Source organism: Lepidochelys kempii, chromosome 17 (genome assembly GCF_965140285.1).
Source record: "Lepidochelys kempii isolate rLepKem1 chromosome 17, rLepKem1.hap1, whole genome shotgun sequence".
Taxonomy (NCBI): domain Eukaryota; kingdom Metazoa; phylum Chordata; order Testudines; family Cheloniidae; genus Lepidochelys; species Lepidochelys kempii.
The window spans coordinates 4,816,115-4,833,682 of NC_136396.1; the positions used below are offsets into that span (position 1 = coordinate 4,816,115).

Below are 17,568 nucleotides of genomic sequence, written 5' to 3' on the forward strand. Positions count from 1 at the left end.
CCTGGCGGGTCCAGGAGGCAGCCTTGGGTGGGTCCGGGGGGGACTGCCTCCAGGTCCAGGGTGAGAAACAGTTCCTGGCTGTCGGGAAAACCGGCTTCTCCGCTTGCTTGCTGTGAGCTATCTATAACTTCATCATCATCATCTTCCTCGTCCCCAAAACCTGCTTCTGTGTTGCCTCCATCTCCATTGAAGGAGTCAAACAACGCGGCTGGGGTAGTGGCAGCTGAACCCCCTAAAATGGCATGCAGCTCATCATAGAAGCGGCATGTTTGGGGCTCTGACCCGGAGCGGCCATTTGCCTCTCTGGTTTTCTGGTAGGCTTGCCTCAGCTCCTTAAGTTTCACGCGGCATTGCTTCGCGTCCCTGTTATGGCCTCTGTCCTTCATGCCCTGGGAGATTTTGACAAAGGTTTTGGCATTTCGAAAACTGGAACGGAGTTATGATAGCACAGATTCCTCTCCCCATACAGCGATCAGATCCCGTACCTCCTGTTCGGTCCATGCTGGAGCTCTTTTGCGATTCTGGGACTCCATCATGGTCACCTCTGCTGATGAGCTCTGGCCAGCGTGGCAAGCTGCAGGTGACCATGCAAACAGGAAATTGAAATTCAAAAGTTCGTGGGCCTTTTCCTGTCTACCTGGCCAGTGCATCTGAGTTGAGAGTGCTGTCCAGAGCGGTCACAATAGAGCACTCTGGGATAGCTCCCGGAGGCCAATACCATCTAATTATGTCCACAGTACCCCAAATTTGACCAGGCAAGGCCAATTTAAGTGCTAATCCACTTGTCAGAGGTGGATTAAGGAAATCGATTTTAAGAGCCTTTTAAGTCTAAAAAAAGGGCTTCATTGTGTGGACGGGTGCAGGTTTACATTGATTTAACGGTGCTAAATTCGACCTAAACTCCTAGTGTAGACCAGGGCTAAGTGTTCTACCAGTCCTTAATGATACTATCAGATTATCCCATTTTCATCTGTTTTAACTCTTCATTGTAGCATTATCAACATCCTTCCAGCCACAGACAACTGGACAGGACTCCGTGAGGAGGCCAGTTTTGTCATCCCCTGAGAGGAGATGAACCCGTTAGTTTCACCTAAAGGATTCTGTGTGTGTGTGTGTGTGTGTGTGTGTGTGTGAATGCGCATGCAAATCTATAATTATAAAAGCTAGTCGTGACTAGATACAAAAATGTCCCAGTAATATACACAAGGAGGAAGGTGTGTAACCACAGACAAGACCACGTTTTCAAAATGGAAATAGAGGCTTAGTACCAAAACTTCATTCCAGAGCGATTTTTCAGGAGAGTAAGTGACAGCAATGTAAATTTCTCTGCAGCGCAAGTCAAGGCAGAATTGTGCTGTTAATGTATTTAATGAACTCCAGCTATCTGCCCTGCAAATCTAAAGATGCAGAGCTGACCTAAAGACAGTTAATCTGGCTGCCATTGTTCTGGATGAACAAACCGTAATTTAATCTTTAATCTAATGACAACCTCCCCAATGAATAACAATAAGAAAGGCATTAAGGCAACTGTTTATATATAATCCTCTTGAATAGCAGTCAAACTAATGTTCTGGCACCAGAATATTTTCAGCTCCAAAAAGATCAGTGGAAAACGCTAATGTTTCCTTGGAAATCTGGTGTCTCTATACAGTGAGGTATTTTTTGACACAACAGAACTGACAATGTAACGCCAATCCTGTGCATGTAGTAAAAGGACAAATTAAACCCCTTAATATAATGGTTTTCTGAATGCTGTGAACATCCAAACTACCCTTATGCCCAGGATGCTTCAATTTGTAACTTGTTTATTAAGAAACCATTCTTCTTTGCCTGCGCATCCCTCCCCAACCCCATTTTAAGACACCCTTCCTAAGTGTAACTTGAAATTTACAAATTTGAAAACTGACACCTCTTTCTGAGCAGATGTAATTCTCACCCTCACCAAGACAAAAAGATCAAGGGGTTTATAAATCAGCTGCAAACACTACGGTACTGATATCTTCTGAGATACCACCTTCTACATGCACACAAGTCTTTTGGATTGAGAGCAGGAAGGGACTGATCTTAGTACCAAGAGTTCCCAGTTTCATTCTTTATCAAACAAACTGCTCAGTACACTCCAGATCAAGCAATATAACAGCTAACTTCTAGGAGAGCTCAGATTCAATGCAAGATTTTACTTTCCTCTTTGTATTTCTATATACTGAGCTGTGTGAGACATTGATGGGTGAGATGCACTGAGGAGTGCGAGATTTCCTGCCTACCAATAAGATGCCAAAAAATAAGACAGATGAAACAAATTACTTTCTCAATTTTATCATGTCCTTCATAGCATACCAAGCCTATCCTGGGTTCACAAATTGTTTGAAGATATTATCATACACAATTATACTCACAAAGCATATTCAAGTATCAGGGGGTAGCTGTGTTAGTTTGTATCCACCAAAACAACGAGGAGTCCGGTGGCACCTTAAAGACTAACAGATTTATGTGTTAAATAATAAATTGATTTGTTAACAAATAATCTGTTAGTCTTCAAGGTACCACCGGACTCCACAAAGCATATTAACATTCTTATTAAAAACAGAAGTTGACATCCTGAGCCCAGTGAAGTCAATAAGTTTTGTCATTGATTCCAACAGAGATAGTATTTAACCCAGAATCTTTACAAAACTAAATGACTCCATATAAGTATCACTTCTTGCAGTTATATTAAGGTATTTTGAAAATATATGAGAGGGGACAGAGTTTAGGAATTTAGCTGGCATAAAGGAAGTACAATTTCCTACACTTACAGGCTCAGTCAATCCAGAGGAGGAGGTTTCTGAAGAAAGAAAGGGGGTTTTTGAGTTCTTTTCCTTTTCATGGGCTGTAAAGAAGCTACTAGACACTGTTAGGGAAGTCTCCCGAGTAGCCCAACAAGAGGTATCCAGGGGAATTTCATGGCAATCTCTGCATTTCTTGATGGTTGATGACACTTTTTTCCCTGAGAAGAAAAGGCGAGAGAAAAGCTAGCAAGTGGACTTTGCTTTTTATTTTGTTGTAACTACACTGCTGTTGCATTTTAATATACACAGAGTCACATTTTTAAAGAAATCAGGCATGTAATTGCATGGTTAATTTACATATGTGGTTGCATACCAAACTTTGAAAAATCTTTGCCCACAATAGTTGCTCCCTACACAGAAATTCAGTGGTATTATTGCTGATTGTGACTGGGATCTCCAGTTCATCAATGACAAAGACGACACACATTCATGAATCTTTGACTACTCAACTGATAGAGATACTGAGTTAAGGAATATGGAGCACGGTAAAGCAACATGTTATTTTTTAAAATAATATTTAAGCTCAATAATCAAAATGTAGTGGAAATCTTGATTCCTAGCCCCAAAAGGTTGAGTAATTCTCTGATCCTCTCTGCTCTGCAGTTACCTGGGCTGAGTGGAGTGCTGACACAAGTTGGTGCATGACTCACTCTGGGTGTTTTACAAGTTATATCCTTACAAGAATTCTCTCGCTCACATGAAATACTGGACAAATCCTGAATATCTGTTAATGATCTAGAGGATTGACAGTAAAAGAGAGTCAGATGGTTAGAAGACCTATTTTTAACTGTTACCTCCTTACACATTTTGTGTTACTACATCATGCTACTCTCAGGTTCTAGAAGGTTGTTTAGAATTGTTTAATCTTGTTTGGTTTTCTAGAGGAAAGTGAAACATTCCTTATGACTGCATGCGGAGTTCTCAAAAGGCTACAGCAGGGGTCGGCAACCTTTGAGAAGTGGTGTGTCAAGTCTTCATTAATTTAAGGTTTCACGTGCCAGTAATAAATTTTACATTTACAGGGGCCCCCCGACGGAACCCCAGACTGGCAGTGGGCTGAGCAGTGTCGGCAGCCAGGACCCCAGTTGGCAGGGGCCAGTGGCCAGAACCCCAGATCGGCAATGCAGGCAGCAGACGGAACCCCAACCGGCAGTGGGCTGAGCTGCTCAGTGCGCTACAGGTCTGGGATTCCGTCTGCCGCCCGCGCTGCCAGTCTGGGGCCCCGGACGCCAGCCCCGCTCATCCCGCTGCTGGCCTGGAAGGACGGAACCCCAGGCCGGCAGCAGGCTGAGCAGGGCCAGCAGCCGGGACCCCGGCTGTCAGGGGCCAGCGGACAGAACCCCAGACCGGCAGCGGTCTGGGGTTCCATCTGCTGCCTGCACTGCCAGTCTGGGGTCCCAGCCACCAGCCCAGTTCATCCCACTGCTGGCCTAGATGGACAGAACCCCAGGCTGGCAGCAGGCTGAGCCACTCAGCCTGCTGCCAGTCTGGGGTTCCATCCGCCGGTCCCTGCCAGCCTGGGTCCCAGCCGCCAGCCCTGCTCTGCCCACTGCCAGCCCAGGGTTCCGTCCATCTAGGCCAGCAGCAGGATGAGCAGGGCCAGCAGCCGGGACCCTAGCTGGCAGCAGAGTGCCACTAAAAATCAGCTCGCGTGCCTTTGGCACGCATGTCACAGATTGCTGACTCCTGGGCTACCTAGTCCAGAGACCCAGAAGAGCTTAGAAAGAGGAAGGATAACTGAGCTACCGACCTTGAGTTTCTTTTCAAAACCTCTTCCCTACAATAATTTTAATCCACAAGGTGCTCAGTAGTAGGTTACCCCCTCTACAAGAGAATGCTAACAAAATGGTCTCCACAGCTCAGGAAAGGATCTCAAGACTGAACGAACAAAAGAGACTTCAGTGGAACACAGACTAGTTTAGCGTTCTTGGTTCTTACAGCTTTAGTTGTCCTCCAAGTGAATTACTTGGACTAAGTGGAACTTACACACATATACTCTAAAGAGACCTTGGTGTCTTCTTGAGGGCTTAACTGCTTGCAGGACTGGGGCCAAACCGAGAAACCCAACGTCCCCACCAGCTATTCTCTGAAGTTAAGACTGTGCTTTAATATGCTTTGTTGATCAGAAGGGAAATTTCAGCTGTGGACCATTGTCTCAGAAGTTTATATGTGACTTTCACCCATATTTTTTTTTAAAAATTCGCTTTTCAATTTAAAATCACAGTCCACAAAATCCATTCTGCCAAGTGCTCCTATCCTACCAAAATAATAGGTTAAAAACCTCCATCATGTTAGTTGGGATCTATATTTGTTTGCTGTGAAAGGTATTTAACTGGAAACTAATGATTTAAAGTTATTTTGTTTGTATCTTCAATTTAACATATTCAGAGGGAACAGTGATTTCCTAATACTTTAACTTCGATGCACAACACCCAACTGACATTCTCTTTCATTAATTTAATTACTCACGGATATAAAAATACTGTGAAGTAAGCTAAGGTCAACTGTAGATGTTTGATTTTTTGTACCTACCCACCCTGCTGATCATGATGAAATAATATTTCTGCAATTTGCATGGCATCCTGTTTTTGAATTTCTGAATTTGAACATCACATTTTCTTACTTTAAATAAACAGAAAACCCTTATAATGGTAATGATTGACTTGCTACAGTTTCACTATGAAACAGTGTGTGTCCTTACATATCTTTCTCTTTGAACTCTTTCAGTGTCTCCTTAGGTATCACTTCTTGTGATGCTTCAGCACTGGAAAGAGAAAAAATTAAGAGCTCACAGTCATCTATTCTCTTGAAAAATCACGAAAATAAACTTTTTTAAAGAGCATAAAGGAAACTGAAGAAACTTTAAAGACTAGCTCTGTTGGGCTAGCGTGAAGCTCATCAAAATCAGAACTTGCTTAAAGTCTTGAAGCATAGGTATAGAGGAGTAGGAAAAAAGATTATGTATATAGTAGATATGAATCCGTGCTGTATCTTACACAATCAATGTATGCATTATAAATGCCAGTCATTTCAAACAAAACTATTTGAAAATTAAATCAAAACTTGTTTAAGACTTTTCGTTACTTCCTTTTCCCCACCTTTTGTCCGTCTTTTCTATATTCTAAGCTCTTTAGGACTCTTTCTTATTAGGTGTATGTACAAGACCTAGTGCAGTGGGGCCTTGATCTTGGCTGATGCCTCTATGTATTATTGTAATACAAACAAATGAGAATAATGGAAACATAAACACCCCATCTGAGAGTTAAACATGGCTGCAAGTCTCCAAATACTGAACTATTAACTGCAGACAGGGGTCATGGACAAGTCTACTTCAAATTCTGCCTCCTCCCATCCAGAGGAGGAGAAGTGGAACTCCACAGAGGAGACAGGGAAACCATCCCTGTGGCATCTGTGCACCTCTGCACCCTGCACCACACTCTTGATCTCCCTTCCCACAGAAGCTGTGCTGCCACTGGCTGTAACATTCACTAGCTACACCCCATTCCTCCAGGAAGGTGCAGAAGGGGGTAGAAAGCTTCTTGAGTCACCCATGAATAAGGCCCCTACTCAGCGTGAATCACTCCAAGTAACAGCCCAGCTGTGAGAAACGGTGCATACAAATGGGATATTGCATATGGACTTACCTCCCTGCGCCCCACATACCCACACATTAACTCTCCCTTATTTTGCATAGCTTTGTGGATTTTATGGGGTGTACTATAGGACAATCCTTTTGATCAGTGTGTCCTGTACAAGGCATGCTCTCTACTATGCAGCAAACTTGCCCAGCCAGTTACTTAAACAGCAAACTGGTGCAAAATGCAGTACTAATTCAGGTGGACTGAGTCTCTGCCCACTCTCATATGGTTATGTCTCCCATAATCAACTCCATCCAGGATGCAGATTAAAGCAAGGAATTGCCATCTGTGAATAGCGTCTGACTTGTTCATGGCAAGTCCAGTAAGAGGTGAAGTCCAACAGGAGGCCCTCAGGCAGCAAAGCCTAGGGAGCCATTGCAATATTATTTGAAATGTAAGTAAAAACACAGCAATATGGTTTCAATTAAAAGCCAAGCTCTGGCTGTGCCTCTGTTTGTAATTTATCAGGTGTTTACAGGTTGCAGAAGTTTCACATTTCAAATGTATTAAACCAAGCAAAAGAACATGAACCAACAAACCCCTGTCCATTGCGCTCATCTATTCCATCCTTCCCCTACCACATGCACCTCCTTCTATTTCTTTTTTGTCTTTTTAAACGGTGATCTGTGGGTCAGGAGCCATGTCTCTCTTCAGGTTTCTACAGCATCTAGTACGACCACAATATAAACAACAACGAATAGTGCCACCTGAGCTGCAATACTAAGGCACAACACAAGGCAAGAGCTCTTGATCTTAATTACCTGGCATTAGTCTGTTTAAGATGGTGGCATTTCAGTATATGTACTACATCTAACACACATAAAATTATTTTTTCTCTTTTTATCATAACTCCCTCATTAAGCAAAGATAGGGATAGTAACACAGTAAAAGGTAAAACCTCACTCATCCAGCTTGTGAAAGCCCTTCCAATATTTCCTGGCTAGAAAATACATAGATCACCATTTAAAAAAAACACCATGGACAGTTTATTTGAGCATTAGGTATTTCAGCAGGATTAATAAAGAGAGAGCATGTTCTGTATAGCCTAATTTTTGTTTGAAGTGGCATAAGTCTTTCTACCTGGCTACAGGAGTATGGTTGACTTGATTCATTCCCACTTCGTTACTGCCAAGACCTTTTACTGCTGCGTTGCAGATAAATATTTTCTCTCCTGAATACAAATAGCAAATGTTCCCTGTTATTGGGTTTTCAAATAAAAAAGTGAGACATAACTTATTGAACAGGAAATTACAACTTTATTATATTTTCAGTTCTTGTGACCTCTGTCTTGGTTGTTCTAAGAGTCAAATGCATTTTTAAAGATGCATTTTTATAAACATATTCCAGCTGCCAGCCATCCTGCCAATGGGGGATTGAGGATATTGAAACATTTACAAATCCTCATTGAATAAGGACTGACAAAAGAACAGACATACAATGCTGTTCTTTGCATTCCAGACATACTATTTCAGATCTAACAGGTCTCATACCCAAGAGAAGTCTGGCAATCGGAATATTAGCGTAGATATAAAACCTCTAATTCAATGTCCATGTCTCTTGCTAGTACATTATGCAAAGCTGCCAACTCAGCAATAGGTACAAAAGAAATTGGTCACAACAGATTTCTGGCTGCAGTACTACAAGTGTATGATCAAAACATCACAACTCCAACATGTCACTGATTACCATGTATGGGCCTGATCCTACAAGATACCATGCGCCCTCAATTCCCATTAAACTCACTGGGAATGGAGGCAACCAGGCCAAAATGAATCCAGTTTCAGCTTCCTACTGGGAAAGTTGCTGACTAAATATTAGGCCTGCCAACATTTGGCAGTCCTGCACCACAAAAGTAAGGACACGGAAGTATCCCTGCAAGGAGGAAACATGTATTTAACAGTGTTGTTGTAGCTGTATTGGTCCCAGGATATGAGAGAGACAAGGCAGGTGAGTTGGACCAACTTCTGTTGATGAAAGAGACAAGCTTTTGAGCTTCACAGAGCTCTTCCTCAGGTCTGGAGAAGGTAATCAGAATGTCGAAGCTAAGTATTACCTGACCCTGTATCCGTAGAGGTTGGTTTTTGTACACAGGCTTCTTGGGTTACTTCTAACTTATCTTCAGAACTTGAGGTCTGAAGAGACACAATGCATCAAATTTAATTTCTCACAGGCAAGCTATAATAGGAGAACTCTTGTCACTGTGCAATGTACACCCTAATCAGCGTGGAAAGAAGCAAATCTTTCAGGAGTTTTTCATTTTTAGTGCAATAATGAACAGCATGCATTATATCTGACATCCTTCACAAATAATTTCATCTTCTCTAGGAAATGAATAAAAACTGTCTCCCAAACATGCAACAGTAAATGAAGAGTGCTGGGAGGGGGAAACTTAGTGTAAGAGTGGCCAAAAAAATGTCTTGGCCTAACAGCAGAGTTTTTACTTTTAAGGTTACACAAAAGCCTTAATTTCCCTGTAAAAAATAAGCCAGGAGAACATGGGGGTTTTTTTGCTTTTTTTTAAGGAATAGGGATAATTGTTGAGAGATTTATCAGAGGGTATGGAAAAGGAGTGCTTGCCAATAAAGATGTCACAATAAAGATAGCTCTTTTCCACACCAACATAAACAGAACCACAGGTGTTTTTATTTTTCCTTAAGCTTGAGATACATTTTACTCCTGGGAAGACTTTGCTTTTACCTCTCGTTCTGAGTTTTCCTGAGCAGCTGGAGAGAAAAAATAATCCGGATCAGGAGTGAAAAACTCATCTGATATATCAGGAGAGGAATTGGGGGAACAAGTTAATTCACTTGAATGCTCCTGTGAAAGATGTTATAAAATATCATAGTTATGATGCCTTCACAACAATGTCCATATTTGTATAATATATTCTTAGTCAACAACGTTAAATAATAACATTTGTTATTTTATTGTAATTTCAGACTGAAACCAATGAGCTTCCTTCACTCAGGAGTATAACTTTTATTCTGCTTACATTTTCAATAAGTCCACCTTTAGGATAGCTATTACGTTTACATTATTACTCTGGCATTATCCTTTCAGCTGTTATGGGACTATTGTGCCAGCAGCTAGTGTACCACCTGGTGCAGTGGGCCCATCAGATCCCAGGTAAGCAGAGCTGGAGCTATGTTAGAGGAGTGCTCCGAAAGACCTCCCACCAGGACATTAAGGCCTGGTCTACCCTACAGGATTAGGTCAATGTAAGGTGCCTTGAATCGACCTAGCTGCAGAAGTGTAGTCACTTAAATTTGGCTCCTGCCAACGTAAGTGCCCCTCTATACTGATTTAGTAACACTACATCCTTGAGTGGCGCAGAGTCATGGTCAAGGTAATTAGGTTGGCAAAGCATCAGTGTAGAAACTGCTTTGCTTATGTTGACTGTTACTGGCTTTCAGGAGCCGTCCCACAGTGCCCCACGCTGACAATACAATCAATACACATGCTCCTGATGAGGATGCACACTGCTGACACAAGGAGCCAACTGTGCACACACACAAGCAATTTAATAACTGCAGTGGCTGTATGCCGACGTAAGTTAGGTCAACATAATTCTGTAGTGTACACATGGCCCTAGTACCATGAGAAGTGGAACTGTCAATTCAGTATGTTGTATTCTTCCCTCTGAATCAGTCCAGATGCCTGAAGCAGTGTCAGAGAGTGCTGTGTTGCCAGAGGGACTATTTTTCTGATCTCTTAAGGTCACTAAAATAGCCAATGGCATTTTTTGTTGGAATAAGTGTCTACCCTGGCAACAGTCCAACTTGGATAATTACATACTGTTGACGGTACCTAAATTGCCCTGGAGTTTTTATTCACTTCCTTCATTAAACTGTTCTAATGTGCTGTTAAACCTCCCAGACATGTTGTAAAACAGATCTTGTTGGCCTGCCAGATGTACTGTAAGGCCCATCTCTTTTCCCAAGAGTTTGGGGAGGAGGTGGGTTTAGGGGAGAAGTATTATTATTACCTGGGCAATTTAATCAATGAGGCCAGATTTTCAAAGGTATTTAGGCACTTGAAGTGACTAAGCATGTCAGTAATCTAGCTCTCGTTGATTTCAATGGGAGTTAGTCCCTAAACTGATAATCCCACTAATTATCTATCTGCATCTTTGGGTGCCTAAAGACATTGGGGTATATATAGACAGGTTTCAGAGTAGCAGCCGTGTTAGTCTGTATCCGCAAAAAGAAAAGGAGTACCTGTGGCACCTTAGAGACTAACAAGTTAGTCTCTAAGGTGCCACAGGTATTCCTTTTCTTTTGGGGGTATATATATATATATATATATATATATATATATATATATATATATATATATATATATATATTGTAATAACTGTCTATACAGCAGAAACTATTTTTATTTTATAAAAAGCAGCTCTTGGTGTTTCACAGTATTAAAAAACCTGTAATTCTGCGATATAAAATGTGCATCACATATTGACTGAGCCATACAATAATCGTACATATCGCAAACTTGAGGGGGCAAAATCTCATCTCTCTATGGGCTTTGCATGCAAAAAGGATTTCTGTAGGTGTTTTGGGATGCATTCCTGCCTAGTTTTTCTACATTGCAGAGGCATACATGTGCTTTGCCACCACTCTGAAAATTACTTTTAAAAGCACAATTCAATTTCAGATTTGGACATACCTTTTCTTCTCCTATTCCCAGTTTCTTTAGATTCTCGATGCTAGATATTTCATTTGATTGCAGTATATTTCAGCCTACCCTTCCACTGCTCACATTGCTTTAGTGGTTTTACAGGCCCAAACAACAAATGGAGGACTCCTAGGGAACTCATAGCTAAAAGATCAGCAATATCTGGCTGCCTTCATTTTTCAGTATGCAACGCAACAAAACAAATATACAACTACCTGTCACAAAACTGATCTCATAGATTACTAATAGTAATTATATTTCTTGGATTACTGTACGTACACAGCAAGGATTCTCAGCTTCTGTTGTACTGATTGAATTCTTAGGAAGGTTTGCTCCGCACTCTGCTTGCTCATCTTTTGCTAGAGACTGCCAACTTCTGCCTAACAAATTGAAGCATGTCAGAATGGAACACAATTATTATGTAAAGGATAATGTGGCTTGAATGGTTTGTGCAACTGATGGAATATAAATGTGAATAAATCTATGAACAGCCATAAAGCTACATGATCTATCGGGAAATGGAAAGATAATAACAATTAAATGCCCAATTCATAAAGCCAAACGTGAATCTTCACTGAGGATTGTCCTGAAAATGTTCTTCTTCAAAATCGCATCCATGTGCATGTCACTAATGATTCATTTTTGAAAATCTCAATTAGCAATTTATTAGGATCTAAGCTAGCACCATGCAGCAACAATGCATTGTATAAGGAACAAATCTCAGGCTCCATGCACATAAAATGCAAACCATAGGACAAGTCAGTCAGAACTCTGTCCTATTGCTAGTGGCATTTGTCATGGTGTAGGGATCGGATCATTGGTCTCATGTGGGGTGTGACTATTTCACTGACAAAACACAGTCATTTTCATCTATGGTTCTGTGTACATGTCTTTGCCAAGAGGCCTGTCCTTGGTCATTACCCAGTGTGGTTGTGAGGAACATGAGTTTACAGTGAGACATATAGCAGCTGGATTCCTCTTTTGCAAGCCATCAACCTGATTTCTTCATGAGATCTCAGGGACAGAGCCTCCAAGTGGGGGTCCACAGTCAATTAGATATTGATTGCTAAAACTTCCTTTGTGAACTTAGCAGTGGCCTTTCTGTGTGTGGGGTGGGGGGTGGTATTTTAATGTCTTCACACCATATTTAGCAGTAGCTAAATCCACTTAGGAAGTGAAGATATAGCCCTGATTGCTACAAATTTTAAAATGGAGAGTATATTAGCAGTGTCTCTGGACCAATTCACAAGCCCTTTGGAGATCTGTTGGGGCCAATTCAGATACAATGCAGGGGCTGGGGAAATCCATATTTGGAGCACCTGATGAAGCCACATTAATCTATTTTGGCTGTAACATGGCAATGCATCTACTGGATTACCTCATATTACCCCAAACTTGTAGGAGACCACAGCTCAGGAAGAGATAAAGTGAGTGTCATGTGACTTTTTTACAGGAATCAGATTAACCATCTGCCATGACAGCTACCATATCACTGTCCAGTAGACTTCTATAGACATACACAGACATTAAAATATAGGCATGTGACCCTCTCTATGGGCTCTAACATGACAAGGGCTTTGGTCCCTCAATTCCCATCAAAGCCCATGGGAGCTGAGGGAGCTCAGTACTTCCCTGGAGGGGACCCCTTATCTGCCCCTTAGTGTATACTTCTCAGTTCAGTGCATAGTCTGTACTCTTCACTGACCTTCTTTAGAGGGCAACGTTAGAAGCAACAGTGGCCAATGATCACTCCAAAAGTCAAATAATCTCCAATCTCCCTGTGCCATGCCATCTGTGACCATAACAGTCTGACTGGAAAGGCAGGAAGACCAATTCCATCAGCATTACCTGTAAAACTTCTGAATACAGACTCCAAGTCACTCTCCTCTGACTCATCCATCTCCTTCCTGCCCAGATCCTGGGTTTCAGTGCCATCGCCTGTGTGCCACCTATCATCCTTTCTCTGCCGGCCAGCACATTCTTGGCCCCTGAAGGTGATATGTGGAAAGGCTTCCTTCACGCTTTCTGCCTCGCTTTCTGAGGTACATTCACTTGGCGGATATGGAGGGAGAAGTCCCAGCTGCCCAGACGCCACTCTTTTAGCCATTTGCTTCACTTCAGCTAGGCAAAAAGTATATACTCAAAGCTCACCTTCTCAGAACATTGGTCACAAACTAAGGTCTCTCAGTAACCTCCTGCAGAACTTGCCTGCAATTTGGATGTTCAGTCCTTCCCCTCTGTTGCTTCAGGCTGACTGCAGACTGCCCCAGAGCCACAGCCAAAAGGTTTTACTTTACAATCATACTGGCTAGAAACTTATTTCTGTTTTAATGAAAGCTTAAATCCTGCAGATACTGATGGGGAAACCTCTATACATACACATTCACCAAGGAATGTTTGAATGGGTCAATCTCTGGTAATAGGAACTTTCTATTACTCATGTTATACTGCCATCTAGCAGCTGTTGCAATGACTCACAAGGGAGAAATCCCATTCATATACTTCACTGGATTCGTTCCAGGCTGTTCTTGTTACTCCTTCAAGAACAGTGGGCTAACGTTTCCTACAGCATCTTAATGTGGTTATACTGAACCCACACATGCTGGATGTACTGGGAACACAGGACTTCCCTTCAGAATGCACAGTGTTTCCTCAAGAGGAAGATGAATGATGCCCTACACTGAAGATGCCCCTGTTGCATACACTGTATCTTTTTTTTTTTTTAAACCACAGAAAAAACAGAAAGGAAGACACAATTAACTGCCTGGACTATGGGCTCTATCTCGAGTACCCTATTCCATTTTTACTCAAAACTCCCAGTGAAGTAGATTGGAGCTGCAGGTGCTCAGCACCTGTGAAAATCAGGCTGCCTTTATTTAGGTGCCTACAAAGACTTTACACTCAACTCAATGGCACTTATAAGTCTGTCTGTCTTGCTGTAAAGTGATAATTTCTGAACACCACCTGTGATCAATTCCAAAATTTCAGGGAATGTTTTAAGTATCAATGGCCAAAACCCACTTAATGTGAGGGGAAATTAGAAAACTGAGAGGGAGAAAATGGAGGGTGTGTGAACTGGTGGCTAGCTCAAGCACCTCAAGCAATTGTTGACAGATCAAACAACTTGTCCATGGCACCCATTAACACTTTCCAGCATAACAATACTTCTATTTCCTCTCTGACTATCCTCCCAACTGGGTTGAGTAGGTTGACACCCTGAATGATTTATCTCCACTCAGAAAGAAGAATTATTGGAGGGGTGGGGAGAGAGAATGGGAGACTCTGATATGGGAGGAGGAGGAAAGGGGCACACAGAACCTCTGGCTGGGCAAAGTTGCAGGGAATACCTGTAACAGAAGGTGAGAGTGGCACAAAGGGAGCTTGTGGGGGTGGGGGGGATTAGGACTGTCTAAACACAGGACGATATGGGGGGATTCTAGGAGCCCCAACAGCAGCATAAAGCTCTTTCATGAGGGACAAAATGTCATTGGAAGGTCTAATAACGTGTTTTGGACATGTTAGTTAACTCCAGTGTTTAATCAACATTGCTGTTTACTCACTCGTCCATTCTGACTGCACCATCCTTTGCTCCTCACTTCTCCTTGTGTTATAAATTTCAGATGCTGATTTTGGAAAAAACCTACAGTAAATTGTTACAAGATGCATCAAACAAATCTCTGTTAATAAATACAGAAATGTATCATTAACCGTTCCCCATTTAGCAAAACACCAAGAGCTTTGGGATGCAAAGTCGACACTTTAAAATTATATCAGCATAGCTATGTTGGTTGGGGTGTGAAAAAATGATATAGCTATGCCAACAAAAACTCCAGAGTAGATGTTTCTGTCAACATAGGTAACATCATTTGGGGAGGTGGTGTCAGAAAAACTTCTGTTGGGATAGGCTGCATCTAAACAAAGCAGTCATGCTGGCATAGGCTCCGCTGTGTAGACGTAGTCTAGGTCTCCCACCATACAGGTTCTAAAAGCCCCTCAGAACTAGCACATTGATTTCCCAATGGCCTAGATTGCAGTGGATGAGTTAAGCCCATTATGGATTAGCATGACACCATCAGTGCTTTAGAATCTGATCCCACAAGGCTCTGGGCATCTCCAAAGGACAAGCCAAAAAATCTTGGCATTATGCCTTCCTCATCACCAAGTCTTGCTTTGAGCAGGGAGTTGGGCTAAGTTGGGCTAAGTTGACCTGAGGTCTCTTCCAACCCTAATCTTCTACGATTCTATATGATTCTAAGTGTCATATAGATATATACTCTGTAGGTCAATCAGCTGATCAGTGGAGAGCTGAAAACACCTGGCACCTCCATTTTGGATACCAATGGTCCCATTATCAATTCCTTGGCTACCCAACTATTAACCTGATTCCATTCTAAAGTGCAGTGACTGACATGACTATGTCACCTGTTTTTAACCCATGACAAATCTTTCCCATTTGTCGTCTGGTAATTTATTTCCTTAACAAGGGGATTTTAATCCATAGGGTCACCTTTACTTACTCTTTTTTCCAAAAAAAACTAACAGGTTAGTGCAACATGATTTTTTCTAGCTGGTTTAACCTTATGAAGTCTTTCTAGGGTTAGAACACGTGTCTGGTCCTATTCCCATTCCCAGCTCTGCCACTGACTTAATTTTGTCGTTTACTTTGATGTCTGTATGGAAATATTAGGTACAGAGAGATAAGAAGAACAAAATACAGCTTATCTCACCAGGTCAGGGGAACTGCATATAATGGAGTATAATGCTGAGGTTTGCACTAGCTGCTACTGAAGGGCTGCACAGGTTCTCTGTTCTTTGCCACTGGGTTTAGAGGGAGGATTCAGTTTCCACCACCCGCATCACAAGGATTGATCCAAGACCCATGGAAGTCAACAGAAGTCTTTACTTTAAGCTTTGGATCAAAATATGCACAGGGACCAGGATTTGGCCCTTACTATCTACACAAACAAAAATATGCACGTACACCAAAAATACACTTATTCTGTTGTACTTTAAAGGGGACAAGAAATAAAAATAACAATTAGAAAATCAATTCCTTTAACTGTGGTGCTAATGGCACTTCAGAATATTACAAGGGAACTTTAAACATCCTGCTTAGTTGCTGACAGACATGCTATTTGGAAATTAAAAAAAAACCTTCACTGAGCAGTGACAGTGAAACTAGACTGGTTTCCTTAGTCAGTTTCACAGTTTAAGACTAACTCACTTGGCACTCTCCCCTTCAGTATATTGATGTTTCCACATACACGTTATATATGCAAACAGATATTCGTGTATAAGTTACAGAAAAGAATTGAAAACTTCTAAAACCATTGTAAGATGCTGAGATATCATTTATCACATCAATTCCTACCTGTTTCACCTCTTGGCTGGTGAGCACAGATCCCAGAGGGATAGGTATTCTGCACTGACAGATTCTGACTCCGTATTAAGCTCTCTTGGTTGATATCTTGTCAGCTCTGTAGCTGACAATGAGTCTGTTTCATGGAAGGCTCTTAATTGGATGGATGGCTTTTTGCTTGCTGAGAAAAACGCAATGCCAGTTTTAATCCTAGCGGTGTCTCCTTTTGACAGAGGTTTTAGTGGGAGGAATCTACAGGAATTTATTTCTTTGTGACTAGAACTGAAGTAACAGACAGAACTCACCATTTCTCTTCCTCGATTCCACTTCCTCCAGAACTTGAATCAGTTCCTCTATGGTGTTGCAAGTTGACATTTTTCTTCCGTCTTACAACCAACCGTGGATGCAATCGCTGAAAAATCAGGCCATCACACCATGACTCAGAGTTTGCCTGGCACTATGTGCTTATTATTAGCTTAGTTTTCTCCAAATGCATACAAAGCACTGGATCCTGCACTCTTTATTAACTGGGCTCCATTTCAGTGGCACTACTGACATGAGTAAAAGTGGCAGGTTCAGACCCTGGAGTAGGAAAAAGTACACTCTAAAGCTCATAACAGGTTCTTTATATCCTAAAGGGCCCAATTCTGCAAGTGCCTCCTGGGAATTACTGGTGCTAGACAATTTATGGAAATGTACATAAATCGTAGAATTAGAGGGCTGGAAGGGACCTCGAGAGATCTTCTAGTCCAGTCCCCTGCATTCAAGGCAGGACTAAGTATTATCTAGATCACCCCGGCAGGTGTTTGTCTAACCTGTTCTTAAAAATCTCCAATGACGGAGATTCCACAACTTCCCCAGGCAATTTATTCCAGTGTTTAACCACCCTGACAATTAGGAAGTTTTTCGTAACGGCCAACCAGAGGTTAAGGAGAACAATTTTTCTCCCTCCTCCTTGTAACAACCTTTTATGTACCTGAAAACTGTCATTTCCCCTCTCGGTCTTCTCTTCTCCAGACTAAACAAACCCAAATTCTTCAATCTTCCCTCATAGGTAATGTTTTCT

At 41.8% G+C, this 17,568-nt stretch overlaps 1 protein-coding gene across 1 annotated transcript in view; it reads right to left on the reverse strand.

Annotated features, from left to right (window-relative positions):
* TEX14 (testis expressed 14, intercellular bridge forming factor) overlaps positions 1–17,568 on the reverse strand; it is a 78,919-nt gene that overhangs the window by 13,195 nt on the left and 48,156 nt on the right. The window contains exons 14-23 of the mRNA XM_073315548.1: positions 16,808–16,914; positions 14,704–14,783; positions 12,992–13,264; positions 11,423–11,523; positions 9,164–9,283; positions 8,520–8,598; positions 7,547–7,637; positions 5,530–5,592; positions 3,436–3,563; positions 2,796–2,986 (exon numbers count right to left, since the gene is read on the reverse strand). Coding sequence (XP_073171649.1) covers positions 2,796–2,986; positions 3,436–3,563; positions 5,530–5,592; positions 7,547–7,637; positions 8,520–8,598; positions 9,164–9,283; positions 11,423–11,523; positions 12,992–13,264; positions 14,704–14,783; positions 16,808–16,914 — 1,233 coding nt within the window. The remainder of the gene's footprint in view (positions 1–2,795; positions 2,987–3,435; positions 3,564–5,529; positions 5,593–7,546; positions 7,638–8,519; positions 8,599–9,163; positions 9,284–11,422; positions 11,524–12,991; positions 13,265–14,703; positions 14,784–16,807; positions 16,915–17,568) is intronic.